Source organism: Neopsephotus bourkii, unplaced genomic scaffold (genome assembly GCF_033783945.1).
Source record: "Neopsephotus bourkii isolate Nb327-2 ecotype Australia unplaced genomic scaffold, CSIRO-AGI_Nbou_v1 NB_1423, whole genome shotgun sequence".
Taxonomy (NCBI): Eukaryota; Metazoa; Chordata; class Aves; order Psittaciformes; family Psittacidae; genus Neopsephotus; species Neopsephotus bourkii.
Window position 1 is genome coordinate 4081108 of NW_026901900.1, and position 21297 is coordinate 4102404.

General features: G+C 43.2%; 1 protein-coding gene across 5 annotated transcripts; it reads left to right on the forward strand.

Moving 5' to 3' along the window:
- OPTN (optineurin) lies at positions 1 to 20945 on the forward strand. Of its 5 annotated transcripts, none has more exons than XM_061368150.1 (14): positions 1 to 131; positions 955 to 1134; positions 2878 to 3080; positions 5698 to 5856; positions 7223 to 7299; positions 10236 to 10370; positions 11472 to 11553; positions 15186 to 15301; positions 15946 to 16095; positions 17128 to 17221; positions 17542 to 17700; positions 18383 to 18513; positions 19422 to 19501; positions 19738 to 20945. In XM_061368150.1, exons 2-14 carry the CDS (start codon positions 969 to 971, stop codon positions 19857 to 19859), a joined length of 1674 nt encoding a protein of 557 aa, XP_061224134.1. In that variant the 5' UTR covers positions 1 to 131; positions 955 to 968; the 3' UTR covers positions 19860 to 20945. The 5 variants fall into 5 exon arrangements, with proteins under 5 accessions (XP_061224134.1, XP_061224135.1, XP_061224137.1 ...); XM_061368153.1 differs by lacking the exon at positions 1 to 131 and adding an exon at positions 177 to 390; XM_061368148.1 differs by lacking the exon at positions 1 to 131 and adding an exon at positions 266 to 456.
- Positions 20946 to 21297: the final 352 nt, after the last annotated feature.

Here is a 21297-nt window from a genome sequence, read left to right on the forward strand (position 1 = left end):
GCCCGGAGCCTGCCCAGGGTGGGCGGGAAGCGCGGAGCTCGGGAAGTCCCCGCGGAGGAGGAGGCGGAGGAGGCGGGGACGGGCAGTCAGCTGAGCCGGGCTGCCGGCGCCATGGGCGTGCAGTGACGGGGGTGAGCGGGGAGACGCTCGGTGGGCGGGGGGGGGGCAGCCCCTCAGGCGGGCCCGGTGCGGGGGGACGGCGGGCGGCTGCTGGTTCCCGTTACAGTCCCTATGGGCGGGCTCGCCCCGTGACTCGGCGGATCTGGGGTGGGCCTGCGGATGGGCGAGCGCGGAGACGCGGGTTTGCGGCTCCCGGGGTTACACGGGGGAAGAGGAGGGGTTGCGAATGTGCAGGGACGAGCGCCTCAGCCTCCGCCGGTACTGCGGCGGGTGAGCGGTGGAGAAGGGGAAAGGGGCCAAGAAAGCGAAAATGAAAGTTAAAAATGAGCGGAAATGGTATTTTTGCGTCGGGGGGTGGTGGGGGGGTGGTGCGGTAGGGTACAGGCCCTGTGAGGGCCGGGCGGGTGTCGGAGCCCGATCTCCTCAGGGGTGGTAGTGCCGGCTCCCGACATACTGCCAGGCTGCGCGTCCAGGGCTGCTGAGGGCAGAGGGGCAGTGGGTGAGACGGGCCTTCTCCCTGCCTCAGCCCCAGGGAAAGGGGCTCCCGAGGGAGGTTGTCACGGGAGATCCCACGGGGATCAGTTGCTTTAGTCATGCAGCCCTTAATGGGTTATGGAGGCTGATGGATACTCTGGTGTAGCGGGGTCAGAGGCATTGGAGGGTGACTGTGTATTATGACAAGATGTATGGCTTGCTTAATAAAATGAAGAAATCATGGAATGGCTTGAATCGGAAGGGACTTTAAAGCTCACCTAGTTCCAGCCCCCCTGCCACAGACGGGGACACCATCCATTGGGCAAGAAATTAAGAGTTTTCTCTTTGCAAACCTTGTAGTAGATGCGTCAGAGATGTCCAGCAAGTTGAAGAGCCGTCCTGCTGAAAATGTAGAGCATCCCAAGAGAAAAATGGAGAATGGAACAGACAGTGTGGCTACCCCTGCCCTTAGTACCTACACTCCAGAGGAGATGGTACAACAGATGAAGGAACTAATCACTGAGAACAATGAGTTAAAAGGTGAAGGTTCATGTGAACTGGTCTTGAAATGCAAAAGCCCTGAGTTTCTTCTGTGGGTGTTATTTTGTCCTATGAGTATGAATTCTATGCTTGTTTGCCCTTGCTGGATAACATTTTATACCTGGGTAGCATTTGCTGTATAAACAACTCTGTAAATGGCAAGGCTAAGTGATAGGACTCATCAAATTGAATTGGTATGGATAAGATTAGGAGGAGAACAGCCCAATAGATGGGTGACTGACTTGCTTTAGAATTATATATATAAGCAGTATAGCACTGTTTTAGGAGGCGAGGAGAAAATCTCCTGCTATGATACGTTCTTTGCTCATCAACCTCTAAAAGCTTTTTTGGTTTGCATTTTAGGACTGTTGGGCAGCTCCATTGCAGACAGACTAACATTTTGCCATAGCTGTGTCAGGAGGGCTGGGTATTGCCCACTGCTCAGAACAGTCTGGGTTAGGATGCTGTGTGAAAGGAGCTGCATCCTCTTGGGCAGAGAGAACAATTGGAGCAGGCACTGAAGTGTGTGTAGTAACAACTGTGAATGTTTAGATGTGGCAGCACCTTCTATACTTCAAAAGGAAGTGGTGTCCATGGCAGGCTCTATCTGGGACAAAATGAAAGGTTTCCCTGAAAACGCCTGATGGTTTGAGTCTTGCAGGTGAGATAGATTTGTTTCTGGATCCCAGGAGTTTAGGTGTCACATATGAATATTTTTTCCTTTTTAAATGGATAGAGCCCAAGGGATCTGGGAAATTTCTGTGTAAAAGACAGAGGTACCTCACTGTTTATATGGCAGTGAAGTCACATATCTTGTGTATTTTGCTTTTACACTAGTGTTTGAATTCCACCTGAATTATTTTTGGAGCTGGTCCATGTTCTCTGCCTTACTGTCCCATGGATATCTGGCAGGAGAGTTGTTTCTAGAGCTATCTCTGGTATTTTGCTAAAAGGTCCTGTATCGTATGAGATAATGTTTTGGGACTATATTTACAGCTGCTGTAACTCATGCTTTGCAGAATCATTCTCCTGAGCTACACGTATTTACATAACCTGAAGGTTTTGTTGGCAGTGTATAATATGACATCGGGACATAATGGAAGTTAGTGAAAATACAGTGTATAAAAGATTTTCACATAACTGGCTTTGAGTTTCTTGTGCTAAAAAAAGCCAGTCTGAAGTACTTGCATTGACTTTTCCTAAGATTCTTGTAAGCATTTTGCAATACAGACTTTGTTCCCAGCCAGGGAGAATTGACTTTGCTGTAAGTTGTTTGGTATATTTTTTACCTTAACCAAATGTTGAAGTAGAGCATTGTTGGGCATGTTTGAGACACTTGATTTGATAGCATCTGTTTCCACTTACCAGTCTAGGATGTCTGTTATCCCTTCCAAGTCTCAGTAGTTTCAGAATCTCAGTTCAGTAGTTTCATTTGGGTTGATCATATAAATGACCAAATGCCTCTTGTGAATACTTCTTGGTTTAGGAATAAGTCAAGAAGAGAAAGAATTGTGGGCTTGTGATTTCTGCAGTGGATTTAATGCTATTTATTATAGTGCTAATAGCATAAGAAGTTTAATTCTGGTTTGGCATTTAAGGTACACAAGGAGATTTGCATTTCATACCCAGTTATTGATAACCCATTTGATACTGAGAAATGCTGAGCTCAGTGTAGTGAAAATCTGCTGTTTCACTGACAGAGGATTAATGTGAATCCATGTCTTGTCTCTGGGTATCTTTTAGAAGCCATGAAGTTGCATAACCAAGCTATGAAGGACCGATATGAGGAGCTTTCCATCTGGCGAGAGAAGCAGAAAGAAGAAAGAGAATTTTTTGAGTCGAAGTTTAAGGAGGCTAAGCAGTGCTTGCTAGCCAAGTGCACTGAAAATGAACAGCTACAGCAGCAGCTTCAGAGCTTAAAGGAAAAAGAAGTAGGAGCTGAAAGGGTAAATAAGGAATTGGTTGGATTGACACGCTTTTGAATTGAAAATCTGGAGTGTTCAGGTCCTGCATCACACTGGGAGGTTTGGAGATTTGTTAACATCTCTACTTTTATCCTGATGTTCTAACAAGAGATCTTGTCCTGACTTAGCAGTGAGGCTTCTCAGAGTGTAGTAACAAAAAATTGTACCACATCTGAGACAACTTACATTTCCATTCACATTTAATTAACAATAATAATTAACATTCTTGACAGAAGAAATAAGAAAGTAACATTTCTTGCTGACTTTTCATTCTTTATTTTGACTTCTCTTGGGTATCTCTTGACTTTACCCCTCCTATTGCTCATTAGATTATCTGCGTCTCATGACTGTTTAATTACTTTTGTATTTGTGTTTCCAGGGAGAACTTTACATTTAAGAAAAAAATACAATAATGACCTTCCTTCTATTTTTTATTATATTATTCTACTCTCACAAAAGCTTTTTTGCTGAGGTCAGGCTGGATCTGTACTTCTACTGTCCCATTTGATTCTGAGCTTTCTCCCTCTGCCTTACCTTTGGCTCTGTAATACGTCATTTCTAATATTGCAGGTAATTGATTAGTAGCCAGGCAACATTTTTCTGGTAGTACAGAAGACTTCTATGGACAAAGCCTATTAAACCAAAACCTGCTTTGTGTCCCACATGGTTGTGTGAAGAGATGTTAAACAAGAAGTTTCATGCAGAGCCAAACTGATGGTTTCTCTGTTGCCTGATGAAGGATGACTGCATTAGCCTTTTTCTCAATGGACGCCCTAGTAGATACACCTTTCCTCTCCTGACTGTCTGTTTTATGGAACTCTGTTAGAATGTTTTCAGTGTGTAAATCAAAATCAGCCAGTGAGTTCTGAAGTTACAAGGAGGAAGAAAGTCATGTATGAATAGTGTGGTTGTGTAAGTATTACACAATCTTTACTTCATAGGCTAAAACTTGTGTTTCAGGATTGTCAACGAAACTCAGAATTTCATAAATCTGGAATAGTTTTTAAGAGGAAATAGAGGATTTATTCTGCCTTTACCTGTTTTAGAACTTTTTGTACTTTAAATTCTTAAAGCATGTTCCTGACATAGTGATCCAACCTGCTTGAGTAATCCAACATCCAGAAAAGTAGAAATAAATCTCTTGTAATAATCTCATTCCAAGAGCTTCATAGGGTAAACCCTGGTTCTTCTATGATTCTTTGCAGTTTTACGAGCGATTAGTAACTGTAATTTAAACAGCAACATTTTCATTCTTGATGGTGATTTTCAGGCTGACATGCTATATAAGCCAAAAATTACTTTATTTCTTGAATACCTTAGTTTTACTTTCTTTTTTTATTGTTTAGAAAGAACACAGAAAAAAAATCCTCCTACAGGAAGACATTTAAAATTAGTCCAATTTCTTTCCCTCTGTGTTTTAGTGTTAGCTGAGATAGTCTATAGGCCATTGCTACCATTAAGTGACATGTCTGTCTCATTCAAAATAAATCACAGATATGTTGTGTTGCCTCCTTTAGTGAAAAACCATCATTCATAGAAGGTTTTCTCTCAAAACTGTACCTGTTAGCCCAGGTTGCTGCAAAGCTCTCTCTTCTTCATTGGAGCTTCATTGCATCCTTTTACAGCATAAGCACAAAATCAGAGACAGCAGCAAATGAGGTCGGTAGGGTGGTACTTTGGGATGAGAGACACTGAGAGCAGAGCAAGAGTTCAGAGATTTGGCATGAATGATGGATTAGAATGTAATTCAGACTCCAGAATTGTCCAGAATTTACACTGGTGATACGTGGTGTAATAAAGGCATTACAAGGAAATGGAAGGTTCAGGTTACAAAACGAGGAAGAAATAAACTCACAGGAAGGTTTCATGATGGGGAATGGTACATAAAGGAGAGGGGAATTAAAAAAAAAAAAAAAGAGGCTTCCTGGTTATGCAGAGGCTTAAGAGAAAGTCTTGGGGATCCTGGGAAAAGGGAAGAGGCAGAAGGTGAAGGAGACGGTCATGGCTGGAAGAAGAGATTAGGTTTGGGGAGACTCTCTGAGGGACTTTGTGAAAGAGGCTTTGTGGAAGCAGTATAAGGCTGTGTGGGAAGGTCATGGATACAGGGAGAGATTTATATGTGGAGGTGGGGTAAAGAGAAGTTGTATGGTGGGGAAAGGCTGAAAGTGGGGGGTGTGGAAAAGCTCTCCACCCACTTATCTTTTCTCCCTAGCATCTTAGGTAGACGTGGGAAAAGAGGAATAAGAATATGGGTGGAAAAATATAATAACTCTGGACAATGATTCTGTAGGTTGGCTGAGACCCTGTGTGGTTGTGAGAGGTATAGATTCAGCAAAGGTTTACATCCTAATTCTCTGTGCATTCGGAGAACCAGGCCCATGTTTTCCAGAAGTATTATCATTTGATTAACTTGGTTTCACAGTTTAGACTTCTTGCTGTCTAGAGTGGATCAAAGCATAATTTAAGGATCTGTACTGTGGGCTTTTTCAAGCAAGTCTAAACAGAGAAAGGATGCTGGACACCCTTGTTCTGTTCAGGCTCTGTGCTCCTTGGCTGGTGTTTCCTTACCGTTGGCTAATGCCGGGTTTGTTTATCCCAGGAGACCTGCACGGCTCTCGAGAAGGAAGTGAGTCAGCTGAAGTCCCAGTTGCAGCGGCTCCAGGCTGAGAAGGCAGATCTGCTGGCTATCATTTCAGAACTGCACATCAAGCTGAATACGGCATCAGCAGAGGATTCCTTTGTGGAGATTGCAATGACTGTAAGTGAAGGGAGGCAAAAGAACAGTAAGAGAAACAAAACACAGACAGAAACTTTGGTTCCAGCTTGGTCCTACCTTTTTGCAGACTTAATCTTCTCATACCTGTGTAAAGGATGAGGAAGTCAGGTCTGAGTCTGATTACACTGACAAGGTTTACTTAATGGTATTCTACAGTCCCTGTCTTCCTTTAATGGAAAGAGTGAATCTATAGCCATGTCAATTAAGAGTCTTTATGCCTTTTTGAAGGGGAACAGGAAACTTCCAGCAACAGCAGTGATACAAGATACAGACCTGGTGGATTTGAGAGAAGAGTTTCACGGTTGGACTCTATGATCTTAAAGGTCTTTTCCAGCCTATATGATTTTATGGTCTCTTAGATTACCTGACATGGAGCACTTGTGTCTTACAAGATGTAGTGGTAAAGGACTTGGAGTTTATTTTTTATCCTTCCACTTTCATGCTCAAAGTAAATTAATTTCATAGCCTAAAATATTCCCTGGAGAAGTGAACCTGGTCCAGCTTGTGACTTTGGACTAATTAAAAATGTTAAGAATTTATCTTAATTGGAATTCCTGAGAACATTGGTACTATGTTTTGTTAAGAGGCAACACCTATGCATGGAGGGGGGTGTTTTCTTTTGAGAACAGGTCTCACTTCCTACTGATAAGATATGGAGAGACACAGGCAAACAAAAACAAATGCAAGATCTATTTTTTTTTTCCTACTGTTCTTGTATCTGAAAAATCTTCACAGGCAAAAAGTGCAATGTGAAAATGTGGGTCTCTGCTGTGCCCATAATAGCAGATCCCTCTGTAGGAAGTACAAGTGCAACAAGAATGTAAGATTTAATCAAATCTTGTTTGGAGTTATCAAAAAAACTTCAGCCTGCAGGAAACCTTCAAGGATGCATTCTCATGGTTTTGCTACAAAGATTCCCCTTAGGTGTACAAAGATCAAGGAGTGGGTTTTATAGTGGGAAAGAAGAGTGTTTCTTTTGGAGGCAGGAGAGTTGGTTTTAGGCTTAATATTTAAAGTCGCCTGCAGTGAGGTTGGTTGTTGCTCTGTGGCATCTGCTCATCTTTACACGGGAGAGTGGCCATAGAAGTTGCTAAAAAAAAAGAGAAAGCTAAATCTCATTGTTGTTCCTCTTCCCTGATCAGTCTGAAGAGATACAGGCAAAGGCATGTAAAGTATTTCAGTTAAGAATTCCCAAACATGAAACTGATGTGTAGGAGTTTTGTGGGTTTATTTCTTCTTATTGCCATGATAGCTGTTTCCCCAGTTTTTCTTCCTTCCTTAACTCAATAAAACTGTGTCCTGCTTAGTCCAATTACCAAGCTAATAGTGGGTTTGTTTTTTTTCCTAGGAAGGAGAAATTAAAAGAACTGCAAAGGAACATCAAGAGAATAGTGGCGAAATGACCAGTAATGTTGCTGTCTACATGTATGTAGGTTCTTGTGTGATGTGTGTGATTCAAACTCCTGGAGTGTGCTTTGTCTTCAGCGTGAGGGAACTTTTCTCTATGAGAAATGCACTAGAAAATCCTTTTTCCCTGTGCCCTTGCATCCCCCCATTGCAGTAGCTCTACCTCCCTACCATGTCAGGATGCCCCTCAGCTCTCTGATATTTTGTGTTCCAGTTTTCACCTGCTGACAAGAGGGAGTGTATATTCTGGCCAGTTGGCCAGGCTTTTATGTACATGTTGGCTTGTCAACTTCTCAGGCTTTTAAAAGCCAGACAGCAGAACAAACAGACAAGATAAAGATAAGAGGCTTCAGGAACTCTCTCCTTCTAGTCATTGGAGACTTTCTAGTAGAGTATCTGTCCTCTGTCCAATAATAATGATGTTGGAAAGAATCATTGTTTTTCAGATCTAAACCTGTCCTGTTTGTGTGTGGTTGGTATAAAGTGTATCACAGGAGGGTGGACAGAGAGTGCAAGAACATAGTCCTTATTTTTCAGGTTACTGGCCTTAAGATGCCAGCATTCTGAATCATAGAATCATAGAATAGTTAGGGTTTGAAAGGACCTTAAGATCATCTAGTTCCAGCTGCCCTGCATGGGCAGGGACACCTCACACTAAACCATGCCACCCAAGGCTCTGTCCAGCCTGGCGTTGAACACTGCCAGGGATGGAGCATTCACAACCTTCCTGGGCAATCCATTCCAGTGCCTCACCACCCTAACAGGAAAGAATTTCTTCCGTATATCCAATCTAAATTTCCCCTGTTTTAAGTTTTAACCCATTACCCCTTGTCCTATCACTACAGTCCCTAATGAAGAGTCCATCCCCAGCATCCCCATAGCCCTCCTTCAGATGCTGGAAGGCTGCTATGAGGTCTCCACGCAGCCTTCTCTTCTCCAGGCTGAACAGCCCCAACTTTGTCAGCCTGTCTTCATACGGGAGGTGCTCCAGTCCCCTGATCATCCTCGTCGTCCTCCTCTGGACTTGTTCCAACAGTTCAATGTCCTTTTTATGTTGAGGACACCAGAACTGCACACAATACTCCAAGTGAGGTCTCACGAGAGCAGAGTAGAGGGACAGGATCACCTCCTTCGACCTGCTGGTCACACTCCTTTTGATGCAGCCCAGGATACGGTTGGCTTTCTGGGCTGCGAGCGCACACTGAAGCTGGCTCATGTTCATTTTCTCATCGACCAACACCCCCAAGTCCTTCTCCGCAGGGCTGCTCTGAATCTCTTCTCTGCCCAGCCTGTACCTGTGCCTGGGATTGCTCCAACCCAAGTGTAGGACCTTGCACTTGTCATGGTTAAACTTCATGAGGTTGGCATCAGCCCACCTCACAAGCGTGGAGAGGTCCCTCTGGATGGCATTCCTTCCCTCCTAACCTCTGGTTAGGTTACTTCTCAAATTTTGATAACTACATCACCTCCAGGGCACCAGGGACTTTCTTGCCCCTGGTTGAACCTTTGTCCTTCTCATGGACACTGACAGCTGGTACTGTTTAACTTTCCGTTTTGGATACTGCCCAATTTAGTAGCTACATGGTTGTGGCTGAACTCTCTTAGTTTGCGGCCTTTGCTTTTGGAAGGAAAGGATATAGAAAATGCCAAGGGCGTAGGAGGCCAGATTGCTGTGCTCCAGATACAGGTTATCCCTACGTCACTACAAGAGAGTAATGGCCTTTTAATGTGATGACGTAGAAAACTTGTCCTCATGGTGCAGATAAGAAGTTGAAGGTGAGGGGGTGTCATGGTTGAAACTGAGACAGTTGCTGACCACAGACCAGGCTGCAAGTATTAAGCTTGTCCTTAGCAGTGGCTTGTGAGAACATTCTGATTACAAGAAGACATTCTCTGTGGAACTTGCTTAACTTCTGATGAGCATCGGGGGCCATAACTACAAGAACAGGGGGTGTATATACCTCTTAAAATATTTCCTGTGTCACCACATCTTTGTCCAGCATTGAAACTTTACACTGGTGCCGTTAACAGGTTCAAAGAAATGTGATCCGTTCAGGACGGGTTTATTTCTGTAATAGTAGAATTGTGCACTAAAAATCCCCTGAGAAAAGTTATTTACTTATAATATCCTTGCTGAACACTGTCTTTGGGGTATTGAATTTTTCCCACCAAAGATTTCTAGCTGTCAGGAGCAGGTAGAAGACTCTGTTTTACTTTTATGTATCCAACTACAAAAGCGAAGTTATAAACACATGCTGGTTTACAGCAGAGCTCCTGAAGCTTACGTGCTTATCTTACTGTATAGTTAGACCTTCTGTCTACATGAACATAAAAATGGAGGGAATGGAATGCAGTATTTTACTACCAGAAAATTAACTTACCTATTTTTCAGCTAGTTTTCTATTTCTTTTGGTTCACTTTTACAGTAGCACAGTGCAATTTTGAAAAGAGCTTTAGAATATGAGGGAGGTGAAAGACTGAAGGGATTTTTTCTGAGAAAGAAAGCGATTTCTGATGAGCATTTTTAGCAGAATGTGCTTTGTTTTCCTGGAAAGGAATGAGACAGAGATAAGAAATGCTTCATGTTTCACTGGGGAGAAATTGTTATTTTGGGAACAGACAGCAGCACTTTGCAGAAGGGGCTGCAGAGTAGGTCAGAAGAAATGCACTGGGGTTTGTATTTGTATTTGCTTTTGCTTGCTTTTGCTTAAGTACTGAATAGTTCCCCCAGCTTGAAGGGAACTGTCTGAGAACTGCACAAAGCCAGGATTGCACTTGCACACACAGGGACTGTGACTTGCAGTCTTGGTTCTTGGGAGTGAGCCGTTTGCTTAGAATGTTGGTTTTCAATGCTGTGTGAAGTGGTGGCCTCAGACTGGGTCCCAGAATTAGGGATAAGGGGGTGTTCTAGGAATATCATACCTGTTGTTATTTACATCTGGTTTGGTTTGAAGCAGGAGCAAACCTGCAGATGAAACTAAGAATTTGGAGTCTCAGGAGCTAACTGTGAGCCAGCTGCTCTGCTGCCTTAGAAATGAAACTCAGAAGAGGGAAGAACTTGAGAAGGACCTGCAGGAGCACAAGGAGAGGTATGAAGCAGGTGCACTGTAACATTTGGAGCTGCTTTCTTTCAGGGCTGCTGCAGTTACCAAGTCTGTGGCTGATCAAGAGACAAAGTGAAATGTCAGTGTGACCTCAGTGGGGAATTCCCTGAGTACTCAGTAGTAATAGCTTATTTTTATTTTAGTCCCTACAGAGATAAACCACAGGTTCTCTTCCATGGGCAAAAGAGTTTCCATGGTTTATTATTATTTCCTATAGCACACAGACGTAGACAAATTACCAATTCCTCGTGGGTTCAAACTTTCCCCTGGTTATGTCAGAATGATAGGATGACTAGTTGAGGACATTCTCCCCGCTCACTCCTCCATAGTTGGGTTTGTATGAGTCATCTGCGTGTGGGGCCTTAAGCAAATCACTATGTATAAAACAGGGATTACAGTGCTCTTCGTGATACTGGCAGGCTACATTTAGAAATGTGTGAGCTTGCAAAAGCTCCGTGGAAGTGTCTAAAAGAAGTTTAATTCCAAACCTATCTAAGAGAGTTTTTCCAGTGTGACCTGCATGAGGGTCTTTCTCAGCTTAGTTTTATTGGTATAAATTGTTACGACTGTTCAGGTGTGGTAAATTGCCTAAGCAGTAGCTTTGCAGAGGCAGTAAGACTTCATAGTAGACAACCTAGGAAAGGTTGGTGTCACAGTATTTGCTTGTACGTGGTCTTCCTAGAACAGGAAATGAGCCATAGCCAAATATAGATACCTCACCTCTTAGATACCTCACCCTCTGAAAATATCTAAGGAAAACAGAGGCAATATTAATCACTGGATTTAGTGAACAGGCTGACCCATTTCCAAAGGGTTAGTGGGTTTGGACTGTACCAAAGTGTACCACTGTGGACTGAATGTCACTGGTCTTCACATCACCTGCAGACTTAAATATACATGCTGGTGTCCTGTGTTCTTCAGAAACCCCCATGATTTTGCATTCTTTCCTGCATGTCTGCATTCAGTTCTGCCTCTCATTTGTGGCTGTGATATTATAGTTTCACTTGCATGAAATCCTCAAATAGCTGGCAGTCTCACTTTAAATAAAGGCCAAATCCATGATTATCAGCTCCTTCTGTTTTCCAGACTGTCAAAGCTGGAGAAGGAAAGCAGCAACTGCCTGGAGAGTGGGACACAAACTGAACAGGAAGAGGAGAGTTCAGAGGCTGTAAGTACCTGTCCTCCTGAGCTGAGGTGTAACACTGTACAGCTTACTTGTTGAGGCCAACAATCTTAGGGCCTAGATTTCTACTTGCACTCAGGGAGCACGGGGCAGTTATTCTGCAGAGGGTATGGAACTGCATTTTGAAATCTCCAATGCATATCTTAGAGGTGGTTCCAGACTACAACAGCCACCCAAAAGAGGTAAGATTTGTGGCCAAGAATTGGGGAAGCATGGCATAACTGCAGGTATACCTCATTGCCCCCTCAACAGAGAGATGCTGTTATTTCTGTCTCCAGAAAGTCTTCTAGTTTGAGTAAATTCCTCACTGCTGTGTAGGGCAGCTTTTGGATCAAAATCCAATGACAGCCTACTATAAAATAGAGTTCAGATGTGGAACTTGCATAGCAGCTGTTTTGGTTTGGGGTTTTTCATGGGTTTGGTGGCATGTATTACAATCATGGAGGATAACTATCTTAGATTGAGATGCAGTTCCAGGAAAACTCAGTCCTCATGTCTTCAGTTAAGGGTTTGGATGCATATCGGGGTTGGGATTCAGCTCCATATAGCTAAATTTACGTGCCTACTGTTGTAAGCCTGTCTGCGTGAGGGAAGCACATAAGCTTCCATAGCAGTGGACATCATTAAGGTTTAGTGTAACTGCATAATAAAGGCAACTATTTCTGCATATGAGGTTGTGTGGATGTTCTGAGATGCTGCATGGGGCCAGTAGATACACTGTGGGATCTGCTGGAGACCTTTACCGTTCTGAAGACCAGGTCAGGTATTTAGGACAAGGCTGGCTTAGTTAAACAAGGCCAGTTTGCAGTCAGGCCAAGAGATAGCTTTTCTAGGGAAAGCAGATGACATCTCAGTTAATTCTTTCCAGTATTTTTATCTCAGCTTTGCCTGAGTTACAGCTTGAGCCAGATGCTCCTCATCTAAGAACTGATATTGAGGTCAGCATAGTGACATGCTTGCGATGACAGTCATTTCCATTTATACGCTGTTGGGTTTCCTCAGAAGGCTTGTGTCAGTGGGGCTCATGTTACCTGGCCCAATTGTAAAATGTAGATCTTCATTGAAACAATGGGGGGTGCAGTGTGGCCCGTTTTTGATGGCTCTGCATTAGAAGACATCCTGGGAGGGAGGGAAACGTTCTACAAACCTGCTTTGGGTCTGTCTGGAGAGTGAGGAATGGCTGCGGGAAAAGTGGCTAGAGCACTGACCTCTGCCACAAAGCAGCTGGACACTAACCTCAGCCAGCTCTCCCAAGAGGAGTCATCTTAAAGCAGCTACTACTCTGCCTTCCCTGAGGCTGCCTGTGAGCTTCCTGGAAGCAGAGATCAAGGAGATTATGATTTAGGTGTTGCTCCTTTCCTGGGCAGGGTAAGAAATGGGTGTTGGGGAGAGACAGGCTATATTGCCGGATGGGATTTTTTGAGTCAGATTAGCCTTTTCAGCAAGGCTGCCACACTTGCTTCCCAGAAGCATGGATTGATTGCATTACAAGTAAAGTAAAATACCTTGAATTATGATGGATTTCACCAGGGACCAAGAACTCACAGTCCAGCTTTATTAGAAGTAAGATTCTTGCCAGTGATACATGGTTTCATTTGTTGAGATGTTTTCTGTTAAGGCTATTTCTACTGATGTCTAGTTTTCTGCAACTTGAAATATCATCTTAACAAAAATCAGAGCTTTCATCTGCGAGTGTGATTAGGTTAGTTGGATTGCTGCATGCAGCTAAGATGGTAGAACTGTGGGCTCTGTGAGTGTTCACACTGTTATGTTCAGTCCCTTTCGCTTGATGGGACTGGTGAATGATATTAGCTTGGGCAGCTTATGGAAGGTATCCTCAACAACAACATCTGTCAGTAGACAGTTGTGTTCTGTCTGCAACTCAGTCCCACTGGCTGTGATCCAGACTTCAGCTCTGAGATGAAAGCTGGAGGTCATCATGGATAAATGATGTGAAATGGATAAATACTGTGAAATGACTAATATTGCTTTAGTTGCTGGGGATGTGGTGGACTTTCCATGTTAGAAAACTGGAGCTTTTCTTCAAGGAAATAGGACAGCAGCATGCTTTTGATACACCTGGAATCTTTTTAGCCACAGCCAAACAGCTTATGCCCAAGCTGAACTGGAGACTTTCCATGCATTTGATGAGGTAAGACAGTATCAATGACAATTACAGTACTAAGGACAATTAAAGTGATGCTAATGTGATGCTGAGAGTCAGAAGTTCCTTCAGGAAAGCTCCGGGATATATCTCTAGAGGCTCCAAACCAGCAGGAGTCAAAGGTTTTACAACTTCTGGAGTGCGGGGCTATATTTTAAGAATTGAAACTGTGAGGTGGCCTTTGAGCCTTGGGTTGGAGGAGACCCCAGCTTTGTTTCTTTCCTCCTCTTGTTTTCTGCCTGTCTTCAGGATCCTTCAGTAACATTCCTGTGGTCTGAAGGCCAAATGAAAAGGATAGAAACTCACAACAAAACTGATTACAATCTTCTCCTTTTGTTTGCAAACTTGAATTTGAATGCATGGTAATGGGATTACCATTTACGGTTGGATTTTCTCCTTCAAAACATTAGGAACTGAAGTCTTCCAGACCTAGGATTCCCATGTGTGTGGTGTGGGAGAGGCTGTATGTGTAGGAAGAGTGCCAGTTGGCTGGAGGGGTTTCATGTGTAATCTAAGTAAATTACAATGCATAAAACCTTTTGTGTTCTCTTATTTCTGCCTGAAACAAGAATGGAGGAAACTGGAATGGAAAGGATAATACCAATACAGGATATAACTGGGAGGAGAAACTCTAAGCTTTGAGTCTGCCTCATCTACTTCTCTACTTCCAAATTGCCTTCTGCCCTACACCTGCTGTCACAGCTCTTTCTAAAGAGCATGCTGATGCTAGCAGCCTACCTAGGGATAGATCTTTTATGTTTCTTTGAAAGACTGCAGCTGTTGCTCAGGGCAGTGGCAGTAATCACAAAGCCTGTCTGCTTTTCTTGTGTTTTAAATTGTCAACTCTTGAGAAGGAAAATGTAGATGATGACAGAGGGACTCTTCATCAGGGACTGTAGCAATAGGACAAGGGGAAAACTTGAACAGGGGAAGTTCAGGTGAGTTATAAGGAAGAAGTTCTTTACTGTGAGGGTGTGAGGTACTGGAACAGGTTGCCCAAAGAAGTGGTAAATGCTCCATCCCTGGCAATGTTCAAGGCCAGGCTGGACAGAGCCTTGGGCGACATGGTTTAGTGTGAGGTGTCCCTGCCCATGGCAGGGGGTTGGAACTGGATGATCTTAAGGTCCTTTCAAACCCAAACCATTCTGTGATTCTATGTGTTTCCCACCTGCATGAGGTATATTCTAGCCAACGTTGAAAAGTTAGTTACTAGTGTTGTCTTTGAATCACTTGGATTTTATTAAACTGTTAAGTAAAAATGGGGTTCTGACATTTTTAGGTAATTGGTGATTGTGAAGCTTTGTGGACTTGTTACTATCAAGTGTAATGGTGCATAATGACTTATGCTATTTTCTCTAGACAAAGAATGATATTCCTGCTTAGATCTCTTAGCCTGCAGCTTTGCTATCTTGAATTGTCCATATGTAATTTTCCTTATTTTTTCCTCTAAAAGGTTGGCAGTGAAGTAGAAGCCCTGAATTTGCAAGTCTGTGCTCTGTTTAAAGAGCTTCAGGAAGCCCATGAGAAAATAAAAGAAGCAGAATTGATTCAGAAGAAGCTTCAAGAAAAGTAAGGTTCAGAAGGTTCTGCTGTGACACCTGGTATATATTTGTATGACAACTCCCAGCTTGGGAAACTCACCAGCCATACAAATACCAACTGAAATATCTGTTTCATAGAAATGGTGCTCCTTCTTTGTAAATGGAGTTGAAAGGAATACAGTATTTGTCAGAAAGTCTGAGCTGCCAACCCAGTTCTACAAATAGAACCCCAGTGCCCTGAATGTTAAGATTTGGGTTTTAAACCTTCCTGATATAAAGGCAAATCTTTCCTGTTCTCTGCTTCACATAATGAATCCCTCTTCTAGTCTTAGGGGAAGAAGCTGAGGGACCTCATGACCCTTCTCACATGAACTGCCAGTGCTTTTGAAGACCAGTTTGCGTAGGTTATAACAAGCAGTTACAAGACCCTCACTTTCATTCCTTAGTCTTCTGTTAAATTTCAGTTCTTTGAGATTCATAATAGTAACAAAGTGTTAGTTTCAGTAGCTTTGTTTTCTGATGGTAGTGAATAGGTTCATTCTTGTCTTTCCTCCTTCTTCATCAAACTAAGCCTTTAAAGGTGAACCACACAAAGATTCTTATAGTACGTCTGGCATGGCAAATCCCTCAGGAAAAGGTGAGCAGGAGAGATCAACCTTTTTTCCTTTTCAGGTGCCAAGTACTGGAAAGAAAGAGCTTGGCTGCTGCAGCAGAAGTGGAAGAGAAGCAGCAGCTAATATACACTGTCAAGAAGCTAGAACTTCAGGTGGAGAGCATGCAGGCAGAGGTCAAGCTGGAACAAGCCAAGACACATGAGGAGAAGTGAGTATGACTTGGTTTTATATTCCAGGAAGGTGGTGTCAGTGAGGAAGGGGAAGTCCAAGGCAAAGTGGCCAAAGGGAAATTGAATCTGAAATACTAGTTTTGTGTTTTGCATCCTTTAAAGCCATGTTATAATTGTAGAATCTGAACTAGAAACCTGCGTTCACCTCAGTGTCTATGTCACTTTGAATCTCGAGTCTCCACGTTAGGCCCCAACTATATTCTTTCATCTACTGAAACCTCACTTAGGAAAATTTGAGTTGTAAGCTCTTGACTTCTGTTGTCTTCTTGTCATAAAGTCAAAGGTGGAATAGGGTCAGGTATGACATACAAGTAGAGGAAGCAGCAAAGTGACATAAGCTGGCCTGCTGACTCGCAGGGGTAAATGCATCCACATGTTTGAGGGCAGCAACAAGTCAGGTGGTGACAGTGATGGGAAGGTGACATTAATGAAGAGGTCTGCGGCCCCTACAATATGTTTGCAACTAGAAGAAGTAAGCGTGCAGTGAAATGAGGTGAAAAGGCTTGCTGTTTGCTCTGGCTTCCTGCTCCCTTTCGTGTGCAGTCTGTTTAAGGAGTGTGAAAATCTGTCAAAGCTGCAGAGAGGCTGAACTTCCTGAAGGACCTGCCTTCAGCTGCTCATTATCTCTGCAGTCTGTGTCTGGTTCTTCTCGTGATGAATTCTCCTTCACTTGAAGTCTCTGAATCAAGACTTGGATGTCTTCCTAAGAAAGGTGTTACATTTTGAACAGCATTTGTTAGCTTGATAAAAATACTGGTGTGATGGATTCTTCCATATGAAATGCAAATATCAGTAAGGACATTTCTTTGGACTTAGTCCATGGATAGAGCAGCACACAACTCGTGGGAAGGGGATGTTGAGACATGGAGCATGATTTTTCTCTCATCAGAAATGCAGACTGATTTGCAAGGAGCTGGTGGTGGCTTTTTTCCTAAATTCTAACAGATTATTTAGATTTCAGAGAATTTTGAAGTATTTCAAACTTTCACCTCTCTTCTTGTCCTCAACAGGGCAAGATACAATAGCTTGCAGGATGCTTATAGCAAAGTCCTTCCTCAACTCACTGAGGCAATGAAAACAATCGATCAGATGAAACTCAAAGAGGTAATTCATCGCAAGAAGAAATCAGAATTAATTAGGGGGGAGTGGGCAAGGATGGGAGGATGTATCTAGGAACAAATGCGGGCAGTGGGAAATATCCCTTGCAGTGTCCTTTAGGGAGTTCTTTTAACTTGATACAATATAGTTTGAAAAGTCAAACCTAATCTTTAAAATGAAATATTGTTCACCACTGTTATCTTAGTCCAAGTTCCTTTGACGTCCAAAGTTGGAACCTTTTCCAAGGGCAGGAGGGTTAAGAAGCAAACTTTCACTTCACGCAGGGCTGTATTCTGAATTCATCTCATCAGAGTTCTTCCTTGCAGCTGGACAGAGTGGATAAAGTGGTGGTGGAGCAACTAACTGCAAAGGTGGAATTGGCAGAACAAGCCCTTGCTGCAAAGCAGCTCCAGATAGATGAAATGAAGCAGATAATTGCTAAGCAAGAGGAGGACCTTGAAACCATGGCTGTGCTCCGTGCTCAGGTATCCATCAGCCCTTCTTTAGGAATTGCTTAGTTCCCCCAGCCCAATATTCAGAGACCAGAAGAAGGTATTTAATGGCCCACTCTGGAATACTGAATACTTTTCATCAGTTCTGAAGCATGACTCCCTTACTCAGCCTGCCTTGCAGATCCCTGCAGAGCCTGTTCCACATACCCTACAGTTCTGTAGGAGGAGCTGTGTATGCTGGAGTCTGGCACAACAAACAAAAGTTGCAAATTGATGTGTATTTAAAACCACAGTCGTAAGAATCACTGCATATGTTTCAGGGATAGTTTTAGTCAAACCAGTGTGTGTAAACAGTGACTAAAAAGGGTCTGCCTAACCTTTAAAGCACAAAGCCGGCATCTTGGCCCAGTTCCCCTGCCTGCGCCACAGATCTGCTGTCGTTGGTCAAGTCACCTCCTCACTGCTTGTCGTTGCTGCATTTCTGCCTCTGTACAGCAGAGGGCAATAGCACTATCCCAGATAAGACACTTGAAGTATCTTACCCAGAATCCACTGAGTTTTCCTCACCTTGTAAGTAGTGCAGATCTTCGCTTTGCAGAGTGTAAATGCTGTAGGAGTGCTTTGAGTAGATGCAGACTATGATACAGATTTACCATGTATGACTGTGGTTCACCTAAGTTACAAATTCTCAGCAGGATTTCATTTTTCTGATCAGATGGAGGTTTATTGTTCTGATTTCCATGCTGAGAGGGCAGCCAGAGAGAAGATCCATGAGGAGAAGGAGCAGTTGGCTGTCCAGCTGGCACACCTGCTGAAAGAGCAGCAAAACCTGGAAGATCTTAGCCGGTGAGAACAGACTTTGGCTGAGCTGCCTCTGGACTGTGTTGTTGAGTCCAAACAAGAAGAGTTTTGACTGTTCTTGCCAGCAGCTCAGTAGAATGGCAAACAACTTTGCAGACTTTTATTTCTTGGTTAATCTGAATTTTAAAATTACCTGATTTCTCATTTCAGTTTTGTGATAGAATCTCTATAAGGTGTCTTGGTTCTTAAGTTTTCACTTGGGATGATTCATGCTTGGTAAATTCTCCCTGCTGGTTTCATGTGAGTTTCTTTGGGTTCTGGCCTCAGTTTTAGTGGTGAATCTGCAGCTAAGCTTGCTGCATGTGTGCCAGGGATATCTGCTGCTTCTCCAGGTGGCAGTGGCAAGTACCCGTAGTTTACAGTACTGCGATATCCTGGAGTTGTACCATTTCAGCACTCTAAGCTGCAAAAGAGGCAAAAGGAGCATTAACCATGTGTCCTCAACTCATGTTGTGGAAGCCATGGGTACAAGAGTGCCCAGAATTTGAAGAATCAAGTTACATTTCACATAAATTGTATGCTCAACCCTTTTTCTGGTATAACTTGTCTTTCTACTTTAACCAAATGTGCAGTTTGCCCTGAACAGCTGAGTCCTTACAGTTTTCCAGAGGAGACTGCCCCAGACCCCTGGGTGTGTAGCTGCCCAAATCCTGCTGGTATCAGTTGTATGACCCTGATCTCAGCAGAAAGTCCAGGCACGATCTCACAAAGCAGCAGTGTTTCTAGGTCCTGTTTCCAAGCAGGAGTTGTGAACTAAATGCATGACCAGCTGACATGATTTACTTGGAAATCCTTTGATTTATTTTGAATCCTCTCAACTTTTCTGGGGACAAAGGGAAGATACCTTTTGCTGAGTCTTTTTTCAGAGCTTTTGACTTCTTGGTTCTCCACAGAAACCCTCTGGCAGAGATGCAGAGTCGGCACGGAGCCAGGGCACTAGATCGGGAGCACTCACCTTGCCTTGTCCGAAGAGGTACCATAAGCATTTTTCAGCTCACAGGGCCAGACCCTGCTGTGTGCAGTTTAAAACAGCTTTGCTTGGCTGCAAGCAGCTCCCCAGCTCCCCTGTGGCTATTTTGGCAACTGGGTAGCTGGGAAGAGCATGATTGTCTGGCTGCTAGGAGCAAGCCAGTCCTCTTTCAACCACTCCACAAAGAGTGGAAAACTCAAGTAATATAACAAGGAATCATTTTTCTTCTCTGCTTGCAGGAACTGCTAGTCAACACTGGCCAGAGGAGCGAAATATCTCAATATATTCATGTCCCAAATGTGAAGAAATTCTACCTGATCTGGACACACTGCAGATTCATGTTATGGACTGCATTAACTGAGTGATGCCCTCCAGTTCTTAATCTTCTGGAATCTGACCTGCCAAATACATCCTGCTTGAATAAAACTCAACTCTACATCCCGTGAAGGAGGTTTTCAGTGGTTTTCTCATGAATCCAATGGGAAAGGGTAAAATTACTATCCTGCTCTTTACTCACTGATCTTGTTTTAATCTGCTTTAGGAAAATAATTTTTATAGGTTAACATGGATGTGTTAAAGCAGTTCCAGTGTGTCTGCTACTATGAAATACAGGAACATTCCCCTGATATGATCTGCTCGCATGGCTATCCTGCAGAATGGAGCTAAATCACTGAAGTCAGAAGAGGGATGAGATAGTTGTTGAGCAATTAAAAGAACTGTGAGGCTGTAAATACTTCATCTCTCATATACCATGTATCAGGAAACTAATATGTTTAAAAGCTGTTTGAGAAGCTTTTAGCAAAATGGAGTAGTGCTGCATTCATTGAGCCTTTGAAATGAACCCTGCTCTTTCTCCAGATAGCAGCCTTACTGCTACCCTTGTGACCATACTAATCATAGAATCCCAGACTGGTTTGGGTTGGAAAGGATCTTAAAGATCATCCAGTTCCAACCCCTGCCACAGGCAGGGACACCTTCCACTAGAGCAGGTTGCTCCAAGCCCCTGTGACCAGCCTGGCCTTGAACACTGCCAGGGATGGGGCAGCCACAGCTTCTCTGGGCACCCTGTGTCAGTGTCTCACCAATCACATAGTGAAGAGTTTTTTCCTAATATCTTACCCAAATCTCCTCTCTTTCAGCTGATGTTAATCTGATGTTAAATTTCTGATGGTTTATGTAACTTCTTGCTTTAGTCAGATATGGTTAGGATTTAAAACAGATCATTTGCGTCTGATTTATGTAGCTCCTGGTGTACCCAAGTCACTTGGTTTTATAGAACTGTTCATTTTTAAGGTGGTGTCTTGATTCTTCTTTCTTATAGTAACAGTTGATTTGCACCTGTACAGTATTGTGCTAGAAAGCGCTGAAATGGATGTAGCCTTATTTAATAAGAGAAGTATAATGGATTTTCACATCTCAAAATAAATCTATTGCAAGGATAAAATTATCTATACCTGTGAATACTTTGGAGGCTGAAACAGGACTGCAAATACCTACAGCTGAAAGCGTGTGTACACTGTAGTATGTTGGTTCTGTTTTTACCATCCCTGGTGTTTCTGTTATACCAAAAAACAGTTATTAACTTGCCATTTTGTAAGGGAGGAAAGTACACATCTTTTGATAAATATTAACCAGCATGAACAGTAAAACACAACTGGAGCAAACTGCTGGGATCAGTGCAAATGACAAGTTTCACCTCTTGTGAACAGCCAGTGTTTGCACTGCTGGAAACTGGCAGGGAGGGGGAAGTAACAGATGCAGGAAAACCTTCAGCCAAGATGTTGCCTCCTTATGGCATC